Source organism: Astyanax mexicanus, chromosome 21, assembly GCF_023375975.1.
Source record: "Astyanax mexicanus isolate ESR-SI-001 chromosome 21, AstMex3_surface, whole genome shotgun sequence".
Taxonomy (NCBI): domain Eukaryota; kingdom Metazoa; phylum Chordata; class Actinopteri; order Characiformes; family Acestrorhamphidae; genus Astyanax; species Astyanax mexicanus.
In genome coordinates, this window is record NC_064428.1 from 34,519,941 (window position 1) to 34,544,146 (window position 24,206).

Below are 24,206 nucleotides of genomic sequence, written 5' to 3' on the forward strand. Positions count from 1 at the left end.
TAATGTCACAGTCTATTAGAAATGTTATATAAAGAGTGAAAATGTTCAACACTTGACAAAAATCACTCTAGTAAATGGATTTTTTAGTTAGAAAATCCTCCTACACTGTGATAGTCTTAGTGCTGGGAAGGTAAAGCTAGTTTGCTTGTTGTATGCGCAATTATATTGGCTCTACACGCTTGGAGGAGAACACTAATTGCCATTCAATTACATTGCATTTTGTTTCTAATAAAAATAATAAAACCAGTGAAAGCATAACTAAGCATTGTTGTATGCACTAAGTTGTAGGGATGCATGGTGATATTGGAACTATATCAGTATTTGGCACAGAACTACTTTTTTAATTCTAAATCGGCCAATTTAGCCCATAATTTAAACTGATATTTGCTGACGTATTTATTGTATGCTGGAAAAGGGCGAAGTGATGCTGGGAGCACTACTACTACTTTACTTTAAAATCCATTGATTTAAGCTTATTTTTATTTATTATTAGTTTCGATAGATACATAATTTTATAGATCATTTTATAAAATGTATCATTTATTTCATTTCACCTGTTTACTGTTTACTGTATACCTGTTTAAAGATGCGAACAGTGAACACAAGTACCAGTTAGCTAAATAAATGTGAAACCATCATCATTTTATTTTATTTTATTTTTTTTGTAAATAGTTGGTTAAAAGCTGAAGTGTAGGTTACATTTGTTTGTAAAGTTATATTGGGGTGTGTAGCCTCTTTCTGTACGTTATAAAAGTTTATATCGGTATTGGCAGGCCCAGAACTCCCTCATCCCCACATAGCTGTATTATAACTAAACAAAAAGTTGCTTTAGATCAGCAAAAAAAACACGCTCTGTATCCGACATGCGCATTTAGAATGCTTTAAATTGCTTATAAAATGGAGAAAACTACAGAATAAATCTCCTATGTTTAGCTAGTACTGCATATTTTTACTTTATTTGAGGTAAAAACATGAAATAAAACCGTGTTTGCTTGGTTTGTGTTGGTAAGGAGGAAGTGTGACATTGCATCAAAACAGATTTAAAGGAAACATCACCCTCAGAACATCACAAACTCTTCATGAAAACCAGCAGGATCCAGTATGAATTACAGATTAACAGGCAGGCCTGTCACGATAACTACATTATCGACTTATCAACTTATACAACAGTGCGTGTATATATAGTACAGTATATATGATCATAACCTCAATAATTATTTAAAAAATATATTTTTGTGATTTATTTATTTATTTATTTATATGATATTTCACCGTTAATATTCTTAATAAATAATAATGCACTGCTTTTTATAATGATGTATAATCTTTTAGGGCTGTATATGGTTAAACAACTTGTTGCTTTGTTAGGTATCATGATACAGGGATTCCAATTCAATAAATCATTATATATTGTGATACTGTATGAAAGGCAATATATTGCAATTGTGTAATGCTACTGATAATAAAAAAAATACTGTAATACTGTTATTAAATACTATTAATAATTAAAAAGTCGAATCAGTTTTGCGATACAAAATATCATGACAAAAAATATTCTTATTTTTCCTACAGCCTTAATATTTGTATTACGCTATATTATATTATCATTAGCATTACTAGCAGCATAAACAATACTATAACATTTTTTATCGCTATGATTATTTTAGGGGCAATATATCGTCCAAACAAAAGCAATTATCGTAACAGACCCTCAATCAGAGCTAACACCACTTTGCTAACTGGTACCTAGGGGTGGGCGATATGGCCCTAAAATAACGATACTTTTGGACATATAAATTAATTATTTTTCTTTTCAAGAATACACTACTGCAACAAAATTAAAATGCTATTTTATTATTGCATACAATTTACATCACACCCCTAACTGAGATATCAAAAAATACAAGAATTTTATCAGATTTGTAACAGAAGTCAATGATCCAGAATGTCATGATACTAATAATAATGCACTCCAAATATCTCCATATATCAAGAATTAAAGTAAAATAAATGATACTGAAAAGATATGAGCTGTGTCTAGTAGATATATAATGGGAAATGAGAACAGTGTGAATTTTTCTTTTGCTAAAAACAGTTAAAAAGTAGAACCCTGATATGATAATTAGGGGTGGGTGAGATGGCACGATATTTTTAGGGTGTAATATCGTTCATGATATTCAAAAATGCTGGCGATATTATCGCGTACGATACGATATGGCACACTACTACTGGTACCCACTGGCTTTCATTCACTATTAGCAACATTAGCACAGCATCTCACATTCCCAGTGCTGAGAAAGCATCATAACATCATATCTGATGATCTGAGGTTTTCTCATAACATCCTTAATATTAACATTAACGCGAGTTCACGCAAGTTAACGTGAGGGTGAACTGTTCCTTTAAAATGGGTTGGTGGAGGAGGGAAGCGGGCGGGGTGGGCGGTACCAGCGCTGGCGTCGGAGAGCGTGGAGCGAGAGGAGGATGGAGAGAGGAGGAAGGACAAGACTCCTACAGAGGGAGAGAGGGAGGAGCACTGAGGAGGAGCAGGAGGAGGAGGAGAGGAACAGGGATAGAGGAGGAGGAGGAGAAATTACCCATGCTGCACCTCTCTCTCTCTCTCACACACACACACACACACACACACACACACACACGGTTGGTTGAGAACGTACCCGGGGTTGTAGAGCATGACTGTGGAGAGGTTCTCGCAGGACTTGGAGAGATCAGTCATAGAGAGACTCAGAGAACTCAGCAGACCACTCTGAAACATCACAAACATCACACACACACAATCATCACACATCACACACACACATCACACACACACAAACATCACACACTGGATCAGCTGATGATGAAAAACAGCTAATAGAGGACAGTTAATAGAGGGCTGTGTCGATTAGTCGTTATAATCATCAATTATAGAAATATGTCGACTCCAGCCGTTCATTTGGAACAGAACCGCACTACATTCAGAGCTGGGACAGAAAATCAATAAGAAAAGTGTAATGAGCTCAATCATACAGTAGGTCTCTGTCTCCAAAAACATCCAAACACAACAGATTCAGCTGTTTCCCTTGTTTTGAAGCAATGGAGGTCATGGCAGAAATAATCATTGATCCATTTAAAAATTAATTATATCAGATTAGTCGACTACCAAAATATCCTTTAGCAGAAATATAAGAAAAAAGAAAAAGTGAGAAACAAAAAAGGGTACAGAAAAAAAGAAAAATATGAGTAAAAAAAAAGCAAAAATAAATTAGGAATTAAAAGGAAAAAGAAGAAAAGGAGAAACTGAGCAAAAGAAAAAAGAAAAATAGAAAAGATAGAAAAAATATTTAATAAAGAAGAAAAAAACAAATTATGTGAGAAACAAACAAACTATTGAGAAGTGTAAAGAAAAAAACATTTAAAAAGAAAAATATGAGAAAAAAATTAAAAAGGCTAAATCTGAGTAAGAAAAAATATTTAATAAAGAAGAAATACGAAGTAAAAGGACAAATGAATTACATGAGAAACAAAAAAAATAAAAAGGGTATAGAAAAATAAAATAAAAAAGGAAAATGTGAGAAAAAATAAAAAAGAAAGAAAGAAAAGGAATTAAAGGGAGAAAGAAGAAAAGGAATAAAACTGAGCAAAAGAAAAAAGGGAAACAAAGGAGACAAAAACATTAAAAAGTTAAACATTAATGATAAAAAATAAAAATAAAAAACTAATAAAAAGGAAAGAAGGAAAAAAGGAAGAGTAAGTACAGACCTTCCTCTTCTCTCGTAGTTTGGCCGCCTCTTTGGGATGGTTGAATCTGAACATGTTGGTTCTGCCCAGCAGGATTACAGCACCTGAACACAGAGCACCACATTCAGCTCACAGTTAAACTGATACTGGGGGCAGAGACAGTAGGACTGGTGTGTGTTTTGTGTTTATGTGTGTATATATATATATATATATATATTATTAGTTTATTCTGAAGTGTATTTGATCTGACCTTGGTTGAGCTGGCAGGGTAAAGTGATCTGAACTCCATTAACAGAACACTGAGCTTCATTCAGAGGAACCAGAGTCACCGTACCGTTCTGATTCTCAAACACACAGTGCTCACTCTCCAGACCCAGACCATGCAGAACTACAGAGAGACGAAGAGGGGGGGAGAGAGAGAGAGAGAGAGAGAGAGAGAGAGAGAGAGAGAGATTAAACCTTTTCTCACATTACACACAATCTAACTCATTGCTCAGTAGCATCCTTCACACTACACAGCTTTACTGGAGTGGCTGAATGCAATTAAAAGCTCACCGATGTCCTGCTCGTTGTAGGCATCTTCGCGACCTACGAATGTTCTCCCCTCCTGCAACAGGACATCACAGATCAGAACAGTCTTTCACAACACTGACATATGTCCAATGCAGGGATATTCAGCTACACTGTTATCAGTATCCCCCTCTAGGGGTGCCTCCCACTAGTTACTGACAGTAGAATATAACCAGACTGGAACATGTTCAGCAGTATTCATCCAGACCTGCTGTTTACTGTCTTTAACACTAGAACTGATCAACCTATCCTTTATATTATTGGACAATATTGGATTAATTTCACATGTCCTTTACTCATCTTAAGTTTATTTAACTGAACTGAGATCTATATGTAATAATAAAACAGCAAATCGTACATTATAAACAGTGTGACTATTTCATTAATAACTCCATTGCACTAAATATGGGTATAAAAAGTAATAACGGTGTTCCTTACCTCTAACATGTAGTGGTTCAGTTAGGATAATTCATTTGTTTTTTATCATTTTTAAAATGTTTCACTACTTTATTGCTTAACATTGAAACATAATATTGCAATTTTGTTTTAGTTTAGTTTTTTGCAGGGGGTGGTGGTTGCAAATATGTGAGATGAACCATTTCCATACTATATGTTGATTACAGTAATTAAGGCAAGCAGAAGAAGTTTCATACTGAAAAAAAATACTTTTAACTCTTTTTTCTAGATCTTCAAACTTTAAAATTTAGAATCCCGGTCATGCAGCTTGCCATCAGCTGCTGGAGCCCTGAGAGAGCACAATTGGTCTTGCTCTTTCTGGGTGGGTACAGTAGATGGCGCTCTTTCCCTCATCACTCCTAGAGTGATGTGGATCAGCACAAGGCTGCGTCTGTGAGCTGATGTATCAGAACCGAGCGTTAGCCCTGTGATGCTACTGCCGTATGAAAAGATGCGGAGTATGACTTCACGTGCCTTGACATATTCACCCTCCTTGTCTTGGAGCATCACTTCTAATAGGGGGAGTCGTAATACGCTTTAATGCTTTTGTGCTATTCCAATGATCTCCCAAGTCTGGAATCGTTGGAATTTGCTGGTTAATGTTCCAGGTATGCCACAGTAAACCATAGCCAGGGGTCCCAAAAACCACAACCGGTCCTATTCTCTCTGTTTAGGCAGAAAGCTGGACATTAATGAATAAAAATGACTGAGATTCAGTGAAGCTGACCTTCAGGTGGTAGAGAATAATGCCTGTGCTGAGCAGATCATCATCAATACCAATAAGATGAGGAAGTTCAGAGTCCAAAACCACACCGATCCCCTCTTTCCTCAGAGCCAGGGTCTGCTCCTGCAACACACACACACAGTATTAAAGAGTTAAATCAGTTAAAATGCTCAAATACCCTAATCAGACAAGCTAATAACACCTATCACACTCTAGAAAGCAGCTTTGGTCCAAAAACATATTTATTACACATCCAAAACTACAGACATCATGTATTTTCTGTTGTCCATCAGAGTAGAGTGTGAACCAGCCAATGACAGTAGCTGAGACCCGCCCACTGCACTGGGGCAGGCTCATTGCAACAGGAAAACCAAGCAATTGGTTATAAATTGAACGCAACAACAAACTGTGTGAGCACTTCTTTAAATTCTGTGATGGTCAATGCAGAAAAGTACACAACCACTGTTATCAGAATCCCCCTCAAGGAGGCACCTCCCACTAGTTACTCACAATAGAATATAACCAGACTGGAACATGTTCAGCAGTATCCATGCACTCCTGCTATTCACTGTCTTTAACAGTAGACTGGATAAACCTATCCTTTATATTATTGGACCATAATTGATTATCTTTACAGGTCCTTTGCTCATCTTAAGTTTATTTAACTGAACTGAAATCTATATGGTTATATTAATAGCCGTGCTCTGAGGTGAATAAAACAGCAAATCGTACATTATGGGACTGGCAGCAATAGATATAGAGTATAGAGTCAATGAGGCAAAATAAAACAAGCTAATTTTTACAAATTGTATGAGTTTATTGTTTATTTGTAATATTTAACACAGGTATTCAATGCAATGGACATTAAATAAAGCAATAAAATATTTAATTATTTTTTTAATACAAATTTTACATTAAAACAAGTCTTCTTTTGTGTGTCACAGATAATAGAAAACACTATTCGTATATGTTTCTATTACTGGAGCATAATTCAAGTTTAAAAGGAATAATACAAATTTACAAAACTCTTGGGCAGTCCTGATGAGTGCCAGTTTAATCATTTTTGACGGTCTTTGCAACTGCACTTAAGGATACTGTTTCAGACTGACCTTCATTTCTTAAAGTCGAACACATTAAGAGACAAGAAATTTAAGTAATTAACTCTTGATGAGTTCAGCACAGCTGTTAACTAAAAGCCTGAATTCCAGGAGACTCTACCTCATAAAGCTGACTGAGAAAATCCAGCAGAGATGTGATGGTGATGAAATGATCTCAAGGGTACAGCTTGGGACACTGGTCAGTGTGCTCATGGTAAGTTGATATGAATTATGGGAGTTGGCGGGAGGTCTGATAGTGGGTATAGATGTATAGGACATTAAATTTATAAACGTATTTAAAAGTTAAATAATGTCTCTAATACCTTGAGGATGTTCTGCGTTTCGTTCCACTTGTTTGTCCACTCCTTGGTCAGTTCTAGAACCTAAAAAAAGGACAAAAAAGCAAGAAAAAACAGGAAAAAGGAATAAATCTTTGAGGAATGTGCTCCTGGCAGGAGGACTCATTAAGCTCTTTGTTGGGATGGAGATGAAGGTGCTTACCCTGGCCTCGTTCTGGTGCAGCTTTTCCTCCATACTCAGAGCTGTGGGCGAGTCCAGCAGTGCTATCTGAGACCAAAAACAACAGCAAAACGTACTTTAGATCACATTTATACTGTAACAAAAAGCAGGGCATCACCAACCTACACCATGTTTAACAGGGGAAATGTAACATTACGTATATCTCCATAATTAAGAAGAACAGGACCTGGTTCCCCTGCACCAGCAGGGCTTTAAGGCGAGCGATCTCGGCCCTCAGCTCGCGGATCAGCCGCACGTTGGCGTCCTCGTTGATGGTGGGTTTGTTGATGATGTTTTTGGCGCGGTTAGCGTAGCGTAGCGTGCTCAGCGTTTCACCGTAGTTCACGTCCGCAGGAGAGACAGCTGAGGGTACAGAGAGCAACACTGTCGTTATGAAACAAACAAAGTAGAATTTCAATTATTTATGCAACTACCAATTTACTGTCCTCTGTTTAAAATTGACAGCTGACCTGTTTAAATTCTTTATAACTCATTAATAACAATGTTGAAATAGGTCATTGTAAATTTTAAGATAAAATGAAAAGATGAAAATAGAAGATAAAAACACAAAAAGTATAAAAAGCTCTAATATAAATGACAGTCTGTGATTTTATATTCCCAAGATCTTTTGATTATGCTGATATCAGCAGGTTTAACTGGGTGGTGCTTCACAGTCAGTAGTGATGCTTTACAGTCAGTGATGAATTATTGTTATTGGTGAATTATTGCCAGTGGGGATTTGCAGTCAGTGATGCTTTACTGCCAGTGGCGCTTCAGTGTTGGTGGTGAATTATTAGTTATTGGGAATTTTTTTCCAGTGTTGATTTGCAGATAGTGGTGCTGATCTACAATCAGTGGGGCTTTACTGTCAATGGAGAATTATTGCCAGTGGTGAATTGCAGTCAGTGTGATTTGCTGCCAATGGCACGTCACCATCAGGTGATGAATTACGGTTAGTGGTGATAAGTTACTGTCAGTGGTGATGATTTAGGGTCAGTGGTGAATTATTGCCAGAGGGGATGATTTACTACTAGCGGTGATTTGCAGTCAGTGGTGAATTACTGCCAGTGGTGATAATTTACTAATAGTGGTGATTTCTTGGCAGTGGTGATAATTTACTACTGGTGGTCATTTGCAGTAAGTGATGATTTGCTGCCAGTGGCGCTTCACCATCAGGTGATGAATTACGGTTAGTGGTGGTGATTTAGGGTCAGTGGTGACCTATTGCCAGTGGTGATGATTTACTAATAGTGGTAATTTCCAGTGAGTGGTGAATTATTGCCAGTGGTGATCATTTACTAATAGCGGCAATTTACAGTCAGTGGGGGTGATTTACCATCAGTGGTGATTTACTGTCAGTGGTGAATTATTGCTAATGGTAATGATTAACTGCTAGTGGTGATTTGCCACCAGCGGTGAATTACCGTCAGATTTGCTTTACAGTCAGTGGTGCTTTTTTATTGTCAGTGGTGAATTATTGCCATTGGGGGTAGTGATTTACTGTCAATTTTGCTTTACAGTCAGTAGTGATTTACAGTCAGTGGTGGTGATTTACAGTCAGTAGTGATTTATAGTCAGTGGTGGTGATTTACAGTAGATAGTGATTTACAGTCAGTAGTGATTTATAGTCAGTGGTGGTGATTTACAGTAGATAGTGATTTACAGTCACTGATTTACAGTCAGTGGTGATTTACAGTCAGTAGTGATTTACAGTCAGTGGTGGTGATTTACAGTCAGTAGTGATTTACAGTCAGTGGTGATTTACAGTCAGTGGTGGTGATTTACAGTCAGTAGTGATTTACAGTCAGTGGTGGTGATTTACAGTCAGTGGTGGTGATTTACAGTCAGTAGTGATTTATAGTCAGTGGTGGTGATTTACAGTCAGTAGTGATTTACAGTCAGTGGTGGTGATTTACAGTCAGTAGTGATTTACAGTCAGTGGTGGTGATTTACAGTCAGTGGTGGTGATTTACAGTAGATAGTGATTTACAGTCAGTGGTGATTTACAGTCAGTAGTGATTTATAGTCAGTGGTGGTGATTTACAGTAGATAGTGATTTACAGTCACTGATTTACAGTCAGTAGTGATTTACAGTCAGTGGTGGTGATTTACAGTAGATAGTGATTTACAGTCAGTGGTGATTTACAGTCAGTGGTGATTTACAGTCAGTGGTGATTTACAGTCAGTAGTGATTTACAGTCAGTGGTGGTGATTTACAGTAGATAGTGATTTACAGTAGATAGTGATTTACAGTAGATAGTGGTGATTTACAGTCAGTAGTGGTGAAGATTTACAGTCAGTAGTGGTGAAGATTTACAGTCAGTAGTGGTGAAGATTTACAGTCAGTGTTGTGTTTCAGTTACTGACTTGCGATCATGATGGTTTTGGAGTTTCCTCCCAGACTGTCTTTGAGGAGCCAGGTGAGAACAGAGTCTCTGTACGGAACAAACACCTGCTTCTTCTTCAGCTGACTGTTCCCTCCCCCCATCTGAGACATATCAGCTGCAGAGACACACAGAGAGACAGAACGACAGACAGACAGAACGACAGACGGGTAAATAGACGGGTAGACTTATAGGTATAAAAGACACACAGAGAAATATTCTCTACATCACTAAATCTAATATGTATTTTTATTTCCTGTACAGAATGGACTCTCCTCGTACCTAAGGCTGATATGACGTTGCCGAGGGTAACCAGGCTCTTGTTGATGTTGCCTCCCTCTTTGAGGCGGACCCCCGTGGCTCCGGTGGAGTCGGCCCTCTCGCTGCCCGCCAGGTCCACTAGGTGGATCTTACTGACCGTTTCACACGGCATCTCTGCATCAAACTTAGCCTGGAAACGGAGAGATGATCAGATCATCAGAACAGAAGAATCCTAAATTTCCTAAATCTCACCAGCGTGGATCAGGACCTCTCAGGCTCAGCACAGGTCAGGTGTGTTACCTGTGTGAAGTTGATGGTGAAGATGGCGTGTGAGCGGCTGCTGGCGTCGTTCATGCCGGTGCTGGCCGTGGTGCGGTTGATGTTCCCCGCCTCCATCAGCTCCTCCACGTCTGTGTAGTTCTGCACCAGGTGCTTGGACAGATCTGAGAAGATAAGATTAATTATATATGAAATAAGGTTTGGCTGGATGACGGTTAAAGAAGGGGTGGAGGATCGAAGATAGATGGTTCTAGAATAGTGTGAACGTAGACGAGAAGATTCTAGAATAGCATATAGAAGGGGAAGATAACTCTAGAATGGTGTAAATATGGAGCAGGAGACATAAGAAAACAGCATACAGGGAGATTCTGGAATAGGATGAACATATAGGAGAAGATTCTAAAACAGACTGAAAATGATTCTAGAACAACATGAACTTTACAAAGAGTACTCTAGAACAGCATAAACCTAGAAAAAAAAATTGTAGAAAAGTGCAAACTTGGGAAAAAGGTGCTGGAACAGTGTGAAGATGGAGAAAAAACACAGAAGATGATTCTAGAACAACGTGAACTCTGAAAACAATATTCTAGCACAGTATAAACATAGGAAAGAATATTCTAGAACAGCACAAACTTGGGAAAGCAGATTTTAGAACAGCATAAACTCAGGAAAGAAGTTTCTATACCAGCACAAACTTCTAGAATAATGTGAACTCTGGAAAACAATATTCTAGAACAGTATAAACTTGCAAAATAAGTTTCTAGAACAGTGCAAATTTGGGGGAAAATATTCTAGAACAGAAAAGGAAAGACGATTCTAGGACAGTGCAAACTTGCACTTGCAGATTCTAGGACAGCATAAATTTGGAAAAATAACTTTCTAGAAAAGCGCAAACTTGGAAAAGAAGATTCTAGTACAGCATTGACTTGATAAACACTTTAGAACAGCATAAACTTATATTTTTATATCAGCATGAACTCAATATTCTGTGAAAACAATATTCTAGAAAAGTATAACTATAGGAAAGAAGACTCTAGAACAGTGCAAACACTGAAAAGAGGATTCTAAAATAGTGCAAATTTAGGAAAGAACATTTTAGAACAGCACAAACTTGAGGAAAAAAAAAACGAGAAAAGCGCAAACTTGAAAGAGAAGATTCTAGTACAGCATAGACTTGGAAAAATGATTTTAGAACAGTATAAACTCATTAAAAAGTTTAGCTCAGTGTGAACTCAGAAAACAATATTCTAAAAGATTGTAAACATAGGAAAGAAAATTCTAGAACAGCACAAAGTTGGAAAAGAAGATCCTAGAACCGTATAAACGTAGGAAAGAAGATTCTAAAACAGAGCAAACTTAGGAAAGAAGATTCTTCTACAGCGCAAAATTGGAAAGAATATTCTAGAACAGTGCAAACATCAGAAAGTAGGTTCTAAAATAAAACAGACTTAGGGAAAGAAGATTCTAAAATAGCGCAGACTTGAAAGAAGTTTTTAGAATTACAGAACAGTGTGAAAATAAGGATGACTATTCTAGAACAGTGTTTATATGGCTGACACAACAGGTTACACACACAGGAGAGAAGAACCTGATTCTACAACAATGTAAACTCTGGAAAGAAGATTTTAGAACAGTGCAAATTTAGGAAATAAATTTATTCTATAGCACAAAATGGGAAAAAACATTCTAGAACAGCACACAATTCGGAAATAAAATTCTATTTTAGCACAAACATGAATGAAGATTCCTAAAAAAGCGCAAACTTTGTACAGAATATTCTAGAATAGTGCAAACATGAGGAAAGAAGATCCTCAAAAAAAAAACTTTAAAGTAAAAGATTTTACTTTTTTTTTGTTATATTATTTTTTATTTTTTTGTTATATTATCCCTTTGTAGATTTAATGGAGTAAATAACACTTCATTCCTCTTACCTTCTACATAAGGCCCATCTTTGGGATGTTCTCTGACCCGCAGGTTGAAGGTCTTGGCCAGTTTCCTCCTCAGTAGATCTCGCACTCGCTCATTATAAATCTCCAAATAACTGACCAACACAAATAAACAGCTTTAGCTACAGAGCATTCCATACTTCCACCTTAGAGAGCAGAGAAATATGTGACAACAAGCTGCAGGTAACCTCTGGTGACCTCTGACCTCTGATAACTCACCTGACCTCCGTACGGAAAGAAGCTTCATCCCGGCAGGTCATTCCGGAAATCCGTGTGAACAGGCCTTCACAAATCCGAGGAATCAGTCCTACATCCCCCTTCAATACACACACACACACACACACACACACACAAAGAGTGTGTTTATATATTATATATTATTTATATATTTTTAAATATATTTTTAGTTGAAATACATGATTCAAAATGTTATTTGACAACTCAAAAAATTATGTATTAATATATTATAATCAATTATCTTTTAATGTATGTCACTAAATTTTTACTATGATTATAAATTACATATGATTTATCTTATACAAAACAGTACGCAAATACTGTAGCTGATTTTACCATAAACCCAACCATTTCTCTCCTGTATGATACAGACCAGGCAACCTATGACCGAATCCCAACGCACTGCCTCCATAACTGCCTTCATAACAATGTTAAAAGAACAGGCACATGTCTTACAGGATTCCCCATCATGGTGTACGACTTCCCTGATCCGGTCTGTCCATAAGCGAAGATGCAGGCGTTATAACCCTCAAACGCTGCCTTCAGAACATCTGAGCCCAGGTCCTTAAACACCTGGAGAAAACAAACAAAAAAAAGAGCACAAACACGGATGTGAGAGAAATTAGGACAAATCTAGGAATAGCTAACCCTATTTAACCCCAGCAGAGTTTATTCCAACCTTAATCTCACACGCAATATTAATGTTCTGGAATATTAATGTTCATGATTAGTAGGATTAAAGAAAAAGGATTAAAGACAAAACTTAACTAATTAACCCTCCTGTTATGTTCAATGGTGTTCCCAGGTCAATTTGACCCGGTGCATATTTAATTATCCAAATAATATCCAAAATATTAATTATCCAAAATAATAATTATTCAAACAAATCCTAACAAGCAGTGCGAATATTTTATTACTAACTACATTGCTAATTATTCCATCAATATTTAGTGCAATGGTGTTTCCTTACCTTTAACAGGTAATGGTTCAATCAGGATAATCACTCGGTTAAAAAAAAAAAAACTTATTTTTAAATGTTTAAACTTTTTTTAATGTTTCACTTCTTTACTACTTTTGAAAGACCAACATATTAGATATAACATCTTTAAATTACATTGAAATTTTGTTTTAGTTTTTGTTTTTTGCTGGGGGTTATATACAATAATACAATAATTAAGGCAAGCAGAAGAAGTTTTATACTGAAATCATACTTTTGACTATTTTTCCTAGATCTTCAAACTTTTAAACTGGTCAATTTGACCTGTAACATAACAGGAGGGTTAATATAAGGACGAAGACACTACAAACACTAAAGCTTTTACACTGACTTTTAATGACTCCAGGCTTTTACCAGAGCACAGAGATGTGCTGTGTACACTAATGATGGAGCAACACCTTCAGACAACAACGTTATGTCCCAATAAACCTTTCATAAACACAGCCAGTGTCTGGTGTTAGCTAATATACTGGACCAGTCAAACGTTTTTGAAGACCTAATTGGCTTTTTATGCAGTGTTTATTTTTTAAATCCTACATAGTCAATGAATAGTAAAGTGATCTATCAGATTATGAAGGAACATAGTGAATCATGTAGTAACTTAAAAGTGATAAACAAACCAAAATACTCAATGAAGAAGCATTTAGATGCTCTTATCTGTGGAGCTGTTAACTTGTGGTTTCTGAGGCTGGTAACTCTGAAGTAACTCTTGCTCTTTCTTTCCTGGGGGGGTCCTGATGAGTGCCAGTTCTATCATAACGTTTTAATGCCCTGGACTGACTGACCCTCATTCCTTAAAATCATTTTACTTTATACCAACTATACCTTTTTACAACTTTACAACTGATGCTCTCAAACAGATTAAGAGGCAAGAAATTAAAGTAATTAACTCTTGATGAGTTCAGCACAGCTGTTAACTGAAAGCCTGAATTCCAGGTGACTCTACCTCATAAAGCTGACTGAGAAAATTATGAGCAAGATGTGCAAAACTGTCTAATCTAAGCAAGAGGTGCAACTTTGAAGAATCTAACTGCTTTTTTAAACCCTCTCCTGCTTGTTTTAGTCCCGTTATTGCTTGCTCTTGCCAAAAATCGCTTGTTTTAATCGTACGCCCGTCCACCACACACACATTTCTGTCACTCCTGCCTACAGTCCCAATATGATTTGAATGAATTAATTTTAATGTTTGAAATTTACTTATGTATTCATTAAAACAGCAATATAGAACTGTACAGCGCTGTTCCATTCTTACTACAGTCCAAACACACGTCAGGTGAAATGGAGATGCTGAAATTGTCTCATCGGTGTGTGTGTCTTTGTCTGTTGGTCCATCCTCAGCTTTGATTTATTTATATTTATATATATTTAATATTTATCAGTAATATCTTGAGGGGGTTTTGTTGCTTGCATTGAATCTTGTTGTAGAGGTGGATTTAGGACTGAACACTGCTGAAGGCTGAAGGGATTGATTTAGAAAAAAAAAATAATTCAATGAATTGAATGAGCATATGCATTATTAATATATATATATTTTTTTTATTTTACTGTTTAAGTAGTTGTTTTCCTTAGTTGTAGATTAAATTTCAGTTACTTTGCTCTGCCCTATAATTATCAGTTGTCTGGTTAAAGCTCTACAACTCAGATCTCTTAAGCAGTAGAAGTGAGTCTGAGGAACACTGTCCAAAATTCACAATAAAACAGGAAAACAACCACATTCCCAACCCAAAAAGTAAGAGACTAAAGGGTAAGCTGATTTGGTAATCAAAGCTGATTAATACACCGCACACACCGTGCAAACTCAAGCGTTTCCTTCATCACATCCACCAATGAATTGGAAGAGGGCCATCTCTGTCAGACATCCTGACCTGCTTATTTTGCCACTGAATGCAATCAAATCCTCACAGCAATGCTGCACAATGTAGTATAGAGACAGTTACACTAACAAAAGCAGGATAAACTCAAAGAACGTTTGTAGCACCTTTTATTATCCAGAACAAATATTTCTTTGTGTCCGGTTGTGAGTAATACATGTTTCTGCATTAACTGTAAGTCGTGTGACTTGTGTAAAAAGGGACATTTGTTTAATAGGTCAATGCAAAACAGCCTGATTGGTCATTTTAGAATAATAAACCCAAACAATGGGCTTTTATACACAAATATTCACCGATTATGTGAGGAAAAGCTGGTCCGCAGGACCCTGATACACAAGAAAATTACATAAAAATTACATAAAACATAAAACCCTTTCTCCTTGTGCCTTAAGCTATGTTAGCTTCTGGTGCGATGAGGCTAACACAGCTAATACATTGTGTAAGTTAATGTAAACCAAGCAGCATGGCAGACTGCAGTCATTATATCAATATACAATCCAGACATTAGCAGAGCTAAAAACAGTAGTAGAGCCTTAAAGCCTGAAATTATTTTTGTATAACTGCGACTCACGCAGTTCTGATACATCAGCTCACAGACGCCCTGTGCTGATCCACATCACCATAGGAGTGATGAGGGAGAAAGAGCGCCATCTACTGTACCCACCCAGAGAGAGCAAGGCCAACTGTGCTCTCTCAGGGCTCCGGCATCTGATGGCAAGCTGCATGACCAGGATTCGAACTAGGAGTCTAACTGGAAGTTAACCATCAATATAAAAAAGCCAATATAAAAAAACTGAATCCAAAATAAGATGTAAAAACAATCTTTAACGCCTCACCTTCTCTTGTGAGACGAAGCGCATGCTAGATCGGTCGCATGAATCGTAGGAAAAATCGTACGTAAAGGTCTTATTTCTTTCTCTCATGGTGTCTCCACTCACGCCATCTGGAATCTGGAGTGAAAAAGAGAAAATGTGAAAAAAATATTGACATTTAAGGGTGGTATATTTAAGAATTTAATTAAAATATGCTATTAAATGATCTGGTCAATTTATTAGCAGTGATCAGCAGAAAAAAGCATATTATTTTTCTGTTTCTATACTGAGAGTTTATGGTCTTAACAATGCACTCAGAAATAACAATAAAGAACATACTGCATGTGAAAGAAATGGTGCATCCAGAAATGCTACCAGCACACTGGTAATAAAGAAATAACACTAACTGTTATTATGTGTAAAATTAAGAGAAGAAGAAAGAGAACAGATACATTTCACATTAAAATATACAATTTTATCTATATGTTTCAGTTTTAATCACGGTGCTAACTAGCATTATTCACTTTTTAACTGTTAGCCATATTAGCATTTTAAGTTCACAGGGAAAGTCTCAATAAAACTTACTTTTAAGTTTGTAATGGTGGTTTTGTTCCCTTGCATCTCAATGATGCTCTGGGCAGACAACTCCTTCTCACTAAACAAAGAGAAAAATACAGAAAGTGACAGATTTCAGTTAATAAAGAGTTTACCACTAGCAGCTAATTGTTTTTAGCACAGCAAAGTGATCTGTTATGCAGTCAGGAACACAAACATTTGGATAGTAATTACCCACTCTTTCATGCAGAATGCTTTGAGTTTAGAGATCATTTTTGTCAGAATGCCTATAGATCTGTAGATACATTTCATAGCTCAAATACTAATGTAAATGGCATTACAGTGATCTGTACATCTAAGTTAATCAGTTATGACTTGTTCTGCTAGTGTAACTTCAGCCTACAACTATTTGCCATCATCTCAGACTCTACACATCCCATATAAATAACCACAAGGGTTCACTTTTATGATCAGCTTGACCAAACTGGTCTATTAAAACAATCAACTTCATCTAGTTGGCCATACTTGTCCACTATTGTATGAGTATTATGGTTTAGCCGGTCTACAAGCATGATTACCCTAATCAAACTAGACAGCCTTGATCACCAAGCTGGTTGCCCAACATAATCATCATTACTAAGAAACTCCAGGTTGGCCAATATAACCAGCAAGACCAGGCTGTCTCACCAAGCAAGATCAAGCTGGTTGACCAGCAAGACCAGGAAAACAAGCTGGCTGCCCAGTATAACCAGCAATACCAAGCTTGTTTGACCATCATGAAGAAGCAGGTTGACCACCATAACCATCATAACCAAGCAAGAGCAAGCTGGTCGACCAGTATCACCAACCAAGGCCAAGCTACTTGACCATCATGAAGAAGCAGGTTGACCACCATAACCATCATAATCAAGCAAGAGCAAGCTGGCTGGCCCCAGTGTTCAGTGTGATGGTGCTGCCCCCGAACCGGACTGACTGGGGTCTCCCCGTCAGAAAGTCCAGGATCCAGTTGCAGAGGGGGGTGTTGAGGCCGAGCGAGCTTAGCTTCCTGATGAGGTTCTGTGGGATGATGGTGTTGAATGCTGAACTGAAGTCTATAAACAGCATTCTGACGTAAGTGTCCTTCTTCTCCAGGTGGGTGAGGGAGATGGCATCGTCCGTGGAGCGATTGGGACGATACGCAAACTGCAGGGGGTCCAGTGAAGAGGGCAGTTGTGTCTTGATGTTCCTCATGACTAGCCTCTTGATGCACTTCATGATGATGGGTGTAAGTGCAACGGGACGGTAGTCATTGAGGCAGGACACTGTGGACTTCTTCAAGTTAGTTGACCAGTATCACCACACAAGTGCAAACTGGTAGACCATTGTAATCATAATGACCAAGCAAGACCAAGCTGGTTGACCCTCATAATCATCATAATCAAGCAAGAGTAAACTGCTTGACCAGTATTACCACACAAGACGAAGCTGGTTGGACATCGTAACCAGGGTTTCCGCCACGTTCATTTCAGTGCGGCGGTCCGCCACGCCTTCGTTCTTCCCCGCCACCCTTCGTGAAAATTCGGAGCCCGGCGTTTTTCCCGCGCTTGATCAGCGTTGCCCCGCCCTCTCTCGTTTCTGACACTGGAATTTGATCATCTCGACAGGACACCGGCTGTCAAACTGGACAACTGAATCCGAGGTATGTGGCGCTGAAATGATGTTTTTTTATATTTGTGAACAAGTTGTTGAACATTGTTCAAGGGTTATATCGGTAATATGTTGTAGACGTAGCCTACACAACACGGCTGGTTTCGCATGTTGCATCTATTTCGGGAGGCTACAGGTGAGGGCTTCTCTAGCCGTAATTCCTAAACGCACAGCTGTGTTCCAGTCCTGCACATGTAGCAGGGTGGCCGCGGGTCCTTAAAAAGTCTTAAATGGTATTAAATTTCATTTTTGTCAAATAAGGCCTTGAAAAGTCTTATTTTGTCTTAAAATTTCAACCAAAATGTCTTAAATTTGCCGGAGCTAAATTTAGGGGGGAATAATTCCGTCAGCCATGTGTTGAACTTCGGGGGTGGAAATCGGTAGTTAGTCATGCAGTGCCAACATAACGCGCGCGCGAGAGAGAGAGTGTGAGTATAGGACACAGCGAGAGAGAGAGACTGAAACATAACGCGAGAGAGAGAGAGAGCGAGAGCGCGCCTGTAAATAGTGAGAGAGAGAGAGACTGAAACATAATGCGAGAGAGAGAGAGAGAGAGAGAGACTGAAACATAATGCGCGCGCGCGCGCGAGAGATGAATTAAACAGTGATTAAACAGCTTCAACTTACGCAGGTGTCCACTCAGGCTCACTCACCTGGTGGAGTGAAAATCACGCTATGTTTCTGTTTCTGGAGCTGTCATAAAGCAAGGATGTAGGGCCCTAGAATAGAGGCACCCTAGAACAGCTCTGTGATGCATTTGTTTTCACGGTCCAGTAAACATTTTATTGTAATTAAATTAAAGATTAAAGATATTGATATGTATAATTTAACATTTTGTGTTGCACACTTTTACGTTTACCGTATCTGAAAAAAGAACAATAAGGATTTATTTTAAAGAAACCTACTTTTTGCAACTTTTTGTTTTAAGTGGGCATTTTTCAGTGACAGTTGGAAATAAAGAAAATAACTGGAAACATGTGTAATTGTGTTATATCGTGATATCATTAACGTGATATAAATTATCGGTTCCCAACCGGGGGGTCCTGCCACCGCACCTTCAAGGAAATCCTGGGGGAAACCCTGGTAACCATCATAACCAAGCAAGACCAACTGGTTGACCATCATAACCAAGAAGGACCAAGCTAGTTGACCACTGTAACCATCATAACCAAGCAAGACCAACTGGTTGACCATCATAACAATTATGACCAAGCAATTCCAAACTTGGTCATATTGGTTATCTAGACTGGTGAAGCTTGTAGACCGGCTAAACCATCCAACCATCTGAAACTAAACATAACTAGACTTAGTTATACGGGTCAAAACCTGCAAAAGTTGGTCAACCAGTTTAACCAGTTTGGTCAGGCTGGTCATATAAGCCAGCTGGTTTCTCTGAGCTGCTGGGTTTACTGGTAATGGTAGTTAGTGGACTCAATGATCAGAACTTCAGCTTGTCCTATAAAACCCAGTGACCTGCTCTTACCGTGTGTTCATGGGCCGGACCCTCACAGCCACCCGTACCGAGGCCATCCCGGTACCGGTACTCCCGGCAGACCCGGGGACTCACAGCCACACAGAGCCCGGGTTTCAGTTCCAGACCCGCGGGGAGAAGCGACAGGACAGCCCGGCTACATCTACCCGCCCCCCGGTGCACACAGCCCGGTCACCGGGACAGCGCTGCTCCCGGCCGGACCCGCATAGTCCCGGCAGCCCTGAGAGAGCGGATGAGGAGGTGAATGGAGGGATGGAGGGATGAAAAGAGGAATAAACTGAGAGAGGGAGAGAAAAAAGAGAGAGGAGGAGTGCGGCTTTCCTCTCTTTCTGTTTACTCCTGTATTTAAAGCGCCTCCCTTTCTCCCGTATTATTATCATACACACACCACCGCCCCCTGCCGCTCCGGAGGAGAGCGCAATAAAAAAAAAAAACGTTATAATAGTGTTTACCAACGTTTTGAAAATGTTCAGGTTAGCCTGTAACGTTACAGAAACGTTTGTTTAAAAAAATGGTTGCTGACAGAGAATGTTTTAGGAACGTTTATCAACGTTTTGGAAAAGGTTCCAGGAATGTTATTATGTAACGTTACAGAAATAATCTTCCAGAAATGTTGTGAAACTGTGTGTGCTTAGAACGTTTCTCACAATAACGTTCCCAGCTAGAACGTTATGGAAACATTGAAAGTGATATTCTCAAGACTAAAAATAAAACCGTTCTAGGAACATACAAAAAATAGACAGACCGAACTTTCTAAGAAACGTGGACAGCACATTCAGTAAACGTTCCACTACAAGTTGTTAGCTGAGATATAAATAAATTGATAATTTAGTTTTGTTTGTTTGTTTTATCATTCTATGTTTCCATCTGAGCCACACAGTTTGTATTTCAATGTAACAAGCTGTTTTGTTGTCACGCCTAGGGTTCTTGACATATGTAAAGTAACTCAGCGTTGATTGGCTATTTCATTCAAAAGCAGTCCAGACTATAGAAAAAAAGTAGTGCTAATATTTGCACAAAATGCACAGTATTTATTACTGTATTTAAGTAATAATTTACTTAAAGAAATTATTTTCTTTCATTTAATACAATTATCATTGTTTTAAAACTTTGTTTTCATTTTTTAACAAGCTGTTTTAGTTGTGCCTTTAATACATAACTGTATATGTAAATAATCTCACTTTTGATTGGCTTTTTACAAAGTGTATAATTTTGAGATTGTAAAAGGTTGCAAAAGTTTAAGATATCAGAATGAAGGCAATATATTTATGTTTTTATGTACGTATATAGCAGTGCACACCAACATTGTATTGTTTTTTTTATTATTTAGTTACATAATATTATTATTTACAGAAAATAATGTTTTAGAAGTTTGAAAAGTAACTATTACATCATTGTGGTTGTGAACAATGACATATTTGATTGCGTCCAATAGGGCGCGACACAGGCACATACATATGGTATACAGTGAATAGCTCATATCATGGCAATAACTACACAACTAAGTAAGAAATAAAATAATTTTAAGAAATGAAGGTGTATCATTTGGAAAAGAAAAAAATCGAGAACTTTAAAATGATTCTCAAGACAATCAAAAACCTTATGATGGAATTGGCTCTCATCAGGACCAATCCAGTAAAGGAAGAGCAAGAATTACTCAAAACCAGCCTCAAAAATCGCAATATAACAGCATATGAGATAAGAAATAAGACCACCTTAATGTTTCACAGAGTATTTTGGTTTATTTAACACTTTTAATTTACTACTCGGAAAAAAAACTACATGTCCCATGATGCCTCGCTTACTCTCTGGCGCCTGTGGATGACGTGTTTTGATCTGCGCGGTAAAATAAACGCTGGATGGTGGCCGCATTGTAGCAGTACAGGATTTTAGTAGGATTTACCGGGTTTCTGGAGGTTTCTGAAGGTGTTTAAAAGTGTCTGAAGGTGCTGGAGAAGATGTTCAGCACCCCCAGAGGGACCCCCGGCTCCGGCCGCCGGCAGGTGTCGAGAACCGGCGGGAGGAAGAGTGTCGGCGGGGCCGGTCTGCTGTTCTCCCCCCGGAGGACTCCACTCTCAGCCGGGTAACAAATCCAGCACATACACCCCCCCCTCCTAATCACATAATACATAACATATATAATCTATAATCACTAATCTATAACATTATACATAATACATTATACATCCATAACGGACACACACACCAACCAGAACAGAAGGATAGAGTTGAACAACCAGCCATTACATTAAAACCACTGACAGGTTAATCACAGTGATTACCGTAAAGCAGCAATACTTAACATTTTCCTTAAAAAAATGAAAACAGAGTGTAGAGGGGTCTAAACATCTAGCAAATCACATTAACACGTTTCTGTGACCATCCCTGCAAACATTACCAGAGTACCAGAATGTTTTTATTCACCTTCAGTGTAAAAAAAAAATAGAATATAACTGAATTCAAAAGACACTTAGTTAAATTTGTATTATTTGATGATTATTGATGAGTATGGCTTACAGCCTATTTTAAACCCCAAAATCAGTGTTTCCAAAGAATATTATATAAGACCAATTGGTACTTTTAGCAGTGTGGGCAGTGTGCCAACTACTGCTGAAAAATGAAATCCGCATCTCTATAAAAGTTGTCGGCAGGGGAAGCATGAAGTGCTGTAAGATTTTGTTGGAAAACAAAACTGCACTGACTTTAGACTTGATAATAAAACACAGTGGATCAACACCAGCAGATGACATGTGTCTCCAAACCATCACTGATCATCAGGCTGATTTCATTTTCCAGCAGGACTTGGCACACTGCCCACACTGCCAATAGTACCAATTGGTCTTATATAATATTCTAGTTTTCTGAGACACTGATTGTTGAGTTTTCATTGGCTGTAAGCCAAAATAATCAAGAATAAAATAAATAAACGCTTAAATAGATAATTCTGTGTGTGTAATACATCTATATAATGAGTTTCACATTTCCAACTAAATTACTGAAATAATGTAACTTTTCAATGGTATTCTATTTTTTTGAGATGCACTAGTATATTAGGCAGTTGTTTTCTTAATGTTATGGCTGTTTGTAGTAAATCTGTGTAGATTAGTTTGTGTTTTGTTGTAATGTGAGGCTGTATACGGTAATATGGCAGTATGGATGCAGGCTGTTTGTGAAGGATTTGGGATGTCTTGTTTCCTGCAGGAGGGGGACTCCAACTCGGGTTCAGAACTACGCCACAGTGGACTCGGTTCATTTCGATGTTCAGACGTTTGGATCTTCTCTGCCGGTTAAAGTGATGGAGGCCCTGACGACGGCAGAAGGTAGGAGCTCCTCTACTGAGGCTTTATCAGATATTGGGATTTTCAAGCCGATGTGAAGCTCAGAATCTTACACTTGAAATTAACTTAAAACTAACAGTAGATTAACGCTTATTTATAAAAAGAAAAGGAATCTGAGGATAGTCTTTTACGTTCATTATGTTGGGCGAGGGACATGTAAGTGAAGCAGAATCTGTCAGATTCTGACAGAGCACAACAAACATGAACCTTTTAGGTGTGAAAACAACCTTATATCCTATTAGTTGATTTTTTTTTTGCCTGGCAGTGTATATCTACCAGTATGTAAATTACTCTGTATAAGAGTGTTAGCTAAATGCTGTAAAATGTGAAAAAAATATATACATATATACATTGAAGGATGTGTTTTGACCCCTTTAGCGGATGATCAGATCTCGGTAAAGGTGGACGAATCAGGCTGGGCCTGGATGGTGTGTGGAGAGAGACTCATCATATGGAAGATCTGCCAGACTCCAGTAGCCAAGGTACGCTAATCTCTGTTTCAATAGAACCATGCGAAAGTATATGTTTCACACATACATACAGTCAGATTACCCTGCTGAAAAAAAGCAACTCCACCTCACATACTAATATTAAATAAGTGAAGAAAAAATTAAATTTGCTGTAAAAGTGTGCATTATCATCTTCAAAAAAGCATCTTATGTTGCTTAGCGACCAGTAGTTTGTTTAATGATATAGGTTTAGTGAGGAAATAAAATGTAAACACAAGTTATGTTTTATAATAATAATAACAACAATACATTACAATATGTTACATTTAGAAAGAAAATTCTTAGCCCTTGTGTGGTGTTCGGGTCTGTTGGTCCCGTTTTCGTTTTTCATCAAATGATACTAAAAAAAATATTTTTTCAAACTCATTGGCATTGGCTCATTTTTTGTGAAAAACACATATCAAAACAAATTTTCGATAAACACACACTGTACACCCACCACACTACCTCTCTACACGTTTATATTACATACAGTATGTTTGGCCGAGGGCTAATAAACATTGCTTCATTTGTAAATTTGAAACTAAACAAATTTTCTACTCATATCTTGAGTTTAATTCATTTTCTTTTACATTTTATTAAAAAACGAATAAAATAAAAAAAGAGTAGCACTTTTTGAAAGAAATGTAACACAAGAAAGGTAAAGGGCAAATATTAACCATGTAAGCTGTTTATATTGCTTGCAATTTAGGTAAAGCAAGCATGTGTAAAGCATTTTAATGTAAACAACCACGT

General features: G+C 37.8%; 3 protein-coding genes across 5 annotated transcripts in view; 2 read left to right on the forward strand and 1 right to left on the reverse strand.

Annotated features, from left to right (window-relative positions):
• The window catches only part of kif16ba (kinesin family member 16Ba), a 39,690-nt gene extending 19,702 nt beyond the window's left edge, over window positions 1-19,988 (reverse strand). For all 3 annotated transcript variants that reach the window (XM_022674532.2, XM_022674534.2, XM_022674531.2), the window contains exons 1-17: window positions 19,616-19,988; window positions 16,477-16,546; window positions 15,916-16,029; window positions 12,668-12,784; window positions 12,194-12,291; window positions 11,960-12,069; window positions 10,050-10,192; window positions 9,771-9,939; window positions 9,472-9,606; window positions 7,292-7,467; window positions 7,087-7,152; window positions 6,909-6,968; window positions 5,492-5,611; window positions 4,294-4,345; window positions 3,989-4,126; window positions 3,760-3,842; window positions 2,676-2,764 (exon numbers count right to left, since the gene is read on the reverse strand). In XM_022674532.2, coding sequence (XP_022530253.2) covers window positions 2,676-2,764; window positions 3,760-3,842; window positions 3,989-4,126; window positions 4,294-4,345; window positions 5,492-5,611; window positions 6,909-6,968; window positions 7,087-7,152; window positions 7,292-7,467; window positions 9,472-9,606; window positions 9,771-9,939; window positions 10,050-10,192; window positions 11,960-12,069; window positions 12,194-12,291; window positions 12,668-12,784; window positions 15,916-16,029; window positions 16,477-16,546; window positions 19,616-19,662 — 1,787 coding nt within the window. In that variant the 5' untranslated portion in view covers window positions 19,663-19,988. The remainder of the gene's footprint in view (window positions 1-2,675; window positions 2,765-3,759; window positions 3,843-3,988; window positions 4,127-4,293; window positions 4,346-5,491; window positions 5,612-6,908; window positions 6,969-7,086; window positions 7,153-7,291; window positions 7,468-9,471; window positions 9,607-9,770; window positions 9,940-10,049; window positions 10,193-11,959; window positions 12,070-12,193; window positions 12,292-12,667; window positions 12,785-15,915; window positions 16,030-16,476; window positions 16,547-19,615) is intronic.
• The window catches only part of btbd3a (BTB (POZ) domain containing 3a), a 176,087-nt gene that overhangs the window by 61,085 nt on the left and 90,796 nt on the right, over window positions 1-24,206 (forward strand). The gene's annotated exons all lie outside the window — the stretch shown is intronic.
• Window positions 21,437-24,206, forward strand: part of nup133 (nucleoporin 133) — a 26,096-nt gene continuing 23,326 nt past the window's right edge. Inside the window, exons 1-3 of the mRNA XM_022674530.2 lie at window positions 21,437-21,707; window positions 22,826-22,944; window positions 23,341-23,444. Coding sequence (XP_022530251.2) covers window positions 21,583-21,707; window positions 22,826-22,944; window positions 23,341-23,444 — 348 coding nt within the window. The 5' untranslated portion in view covers window positions 21,437-21,582. The remainder of the gene's footprint in view (window positions 21,708-22,825; window positions 22,945-23,340; window positions 23,445-24,206) is intronic.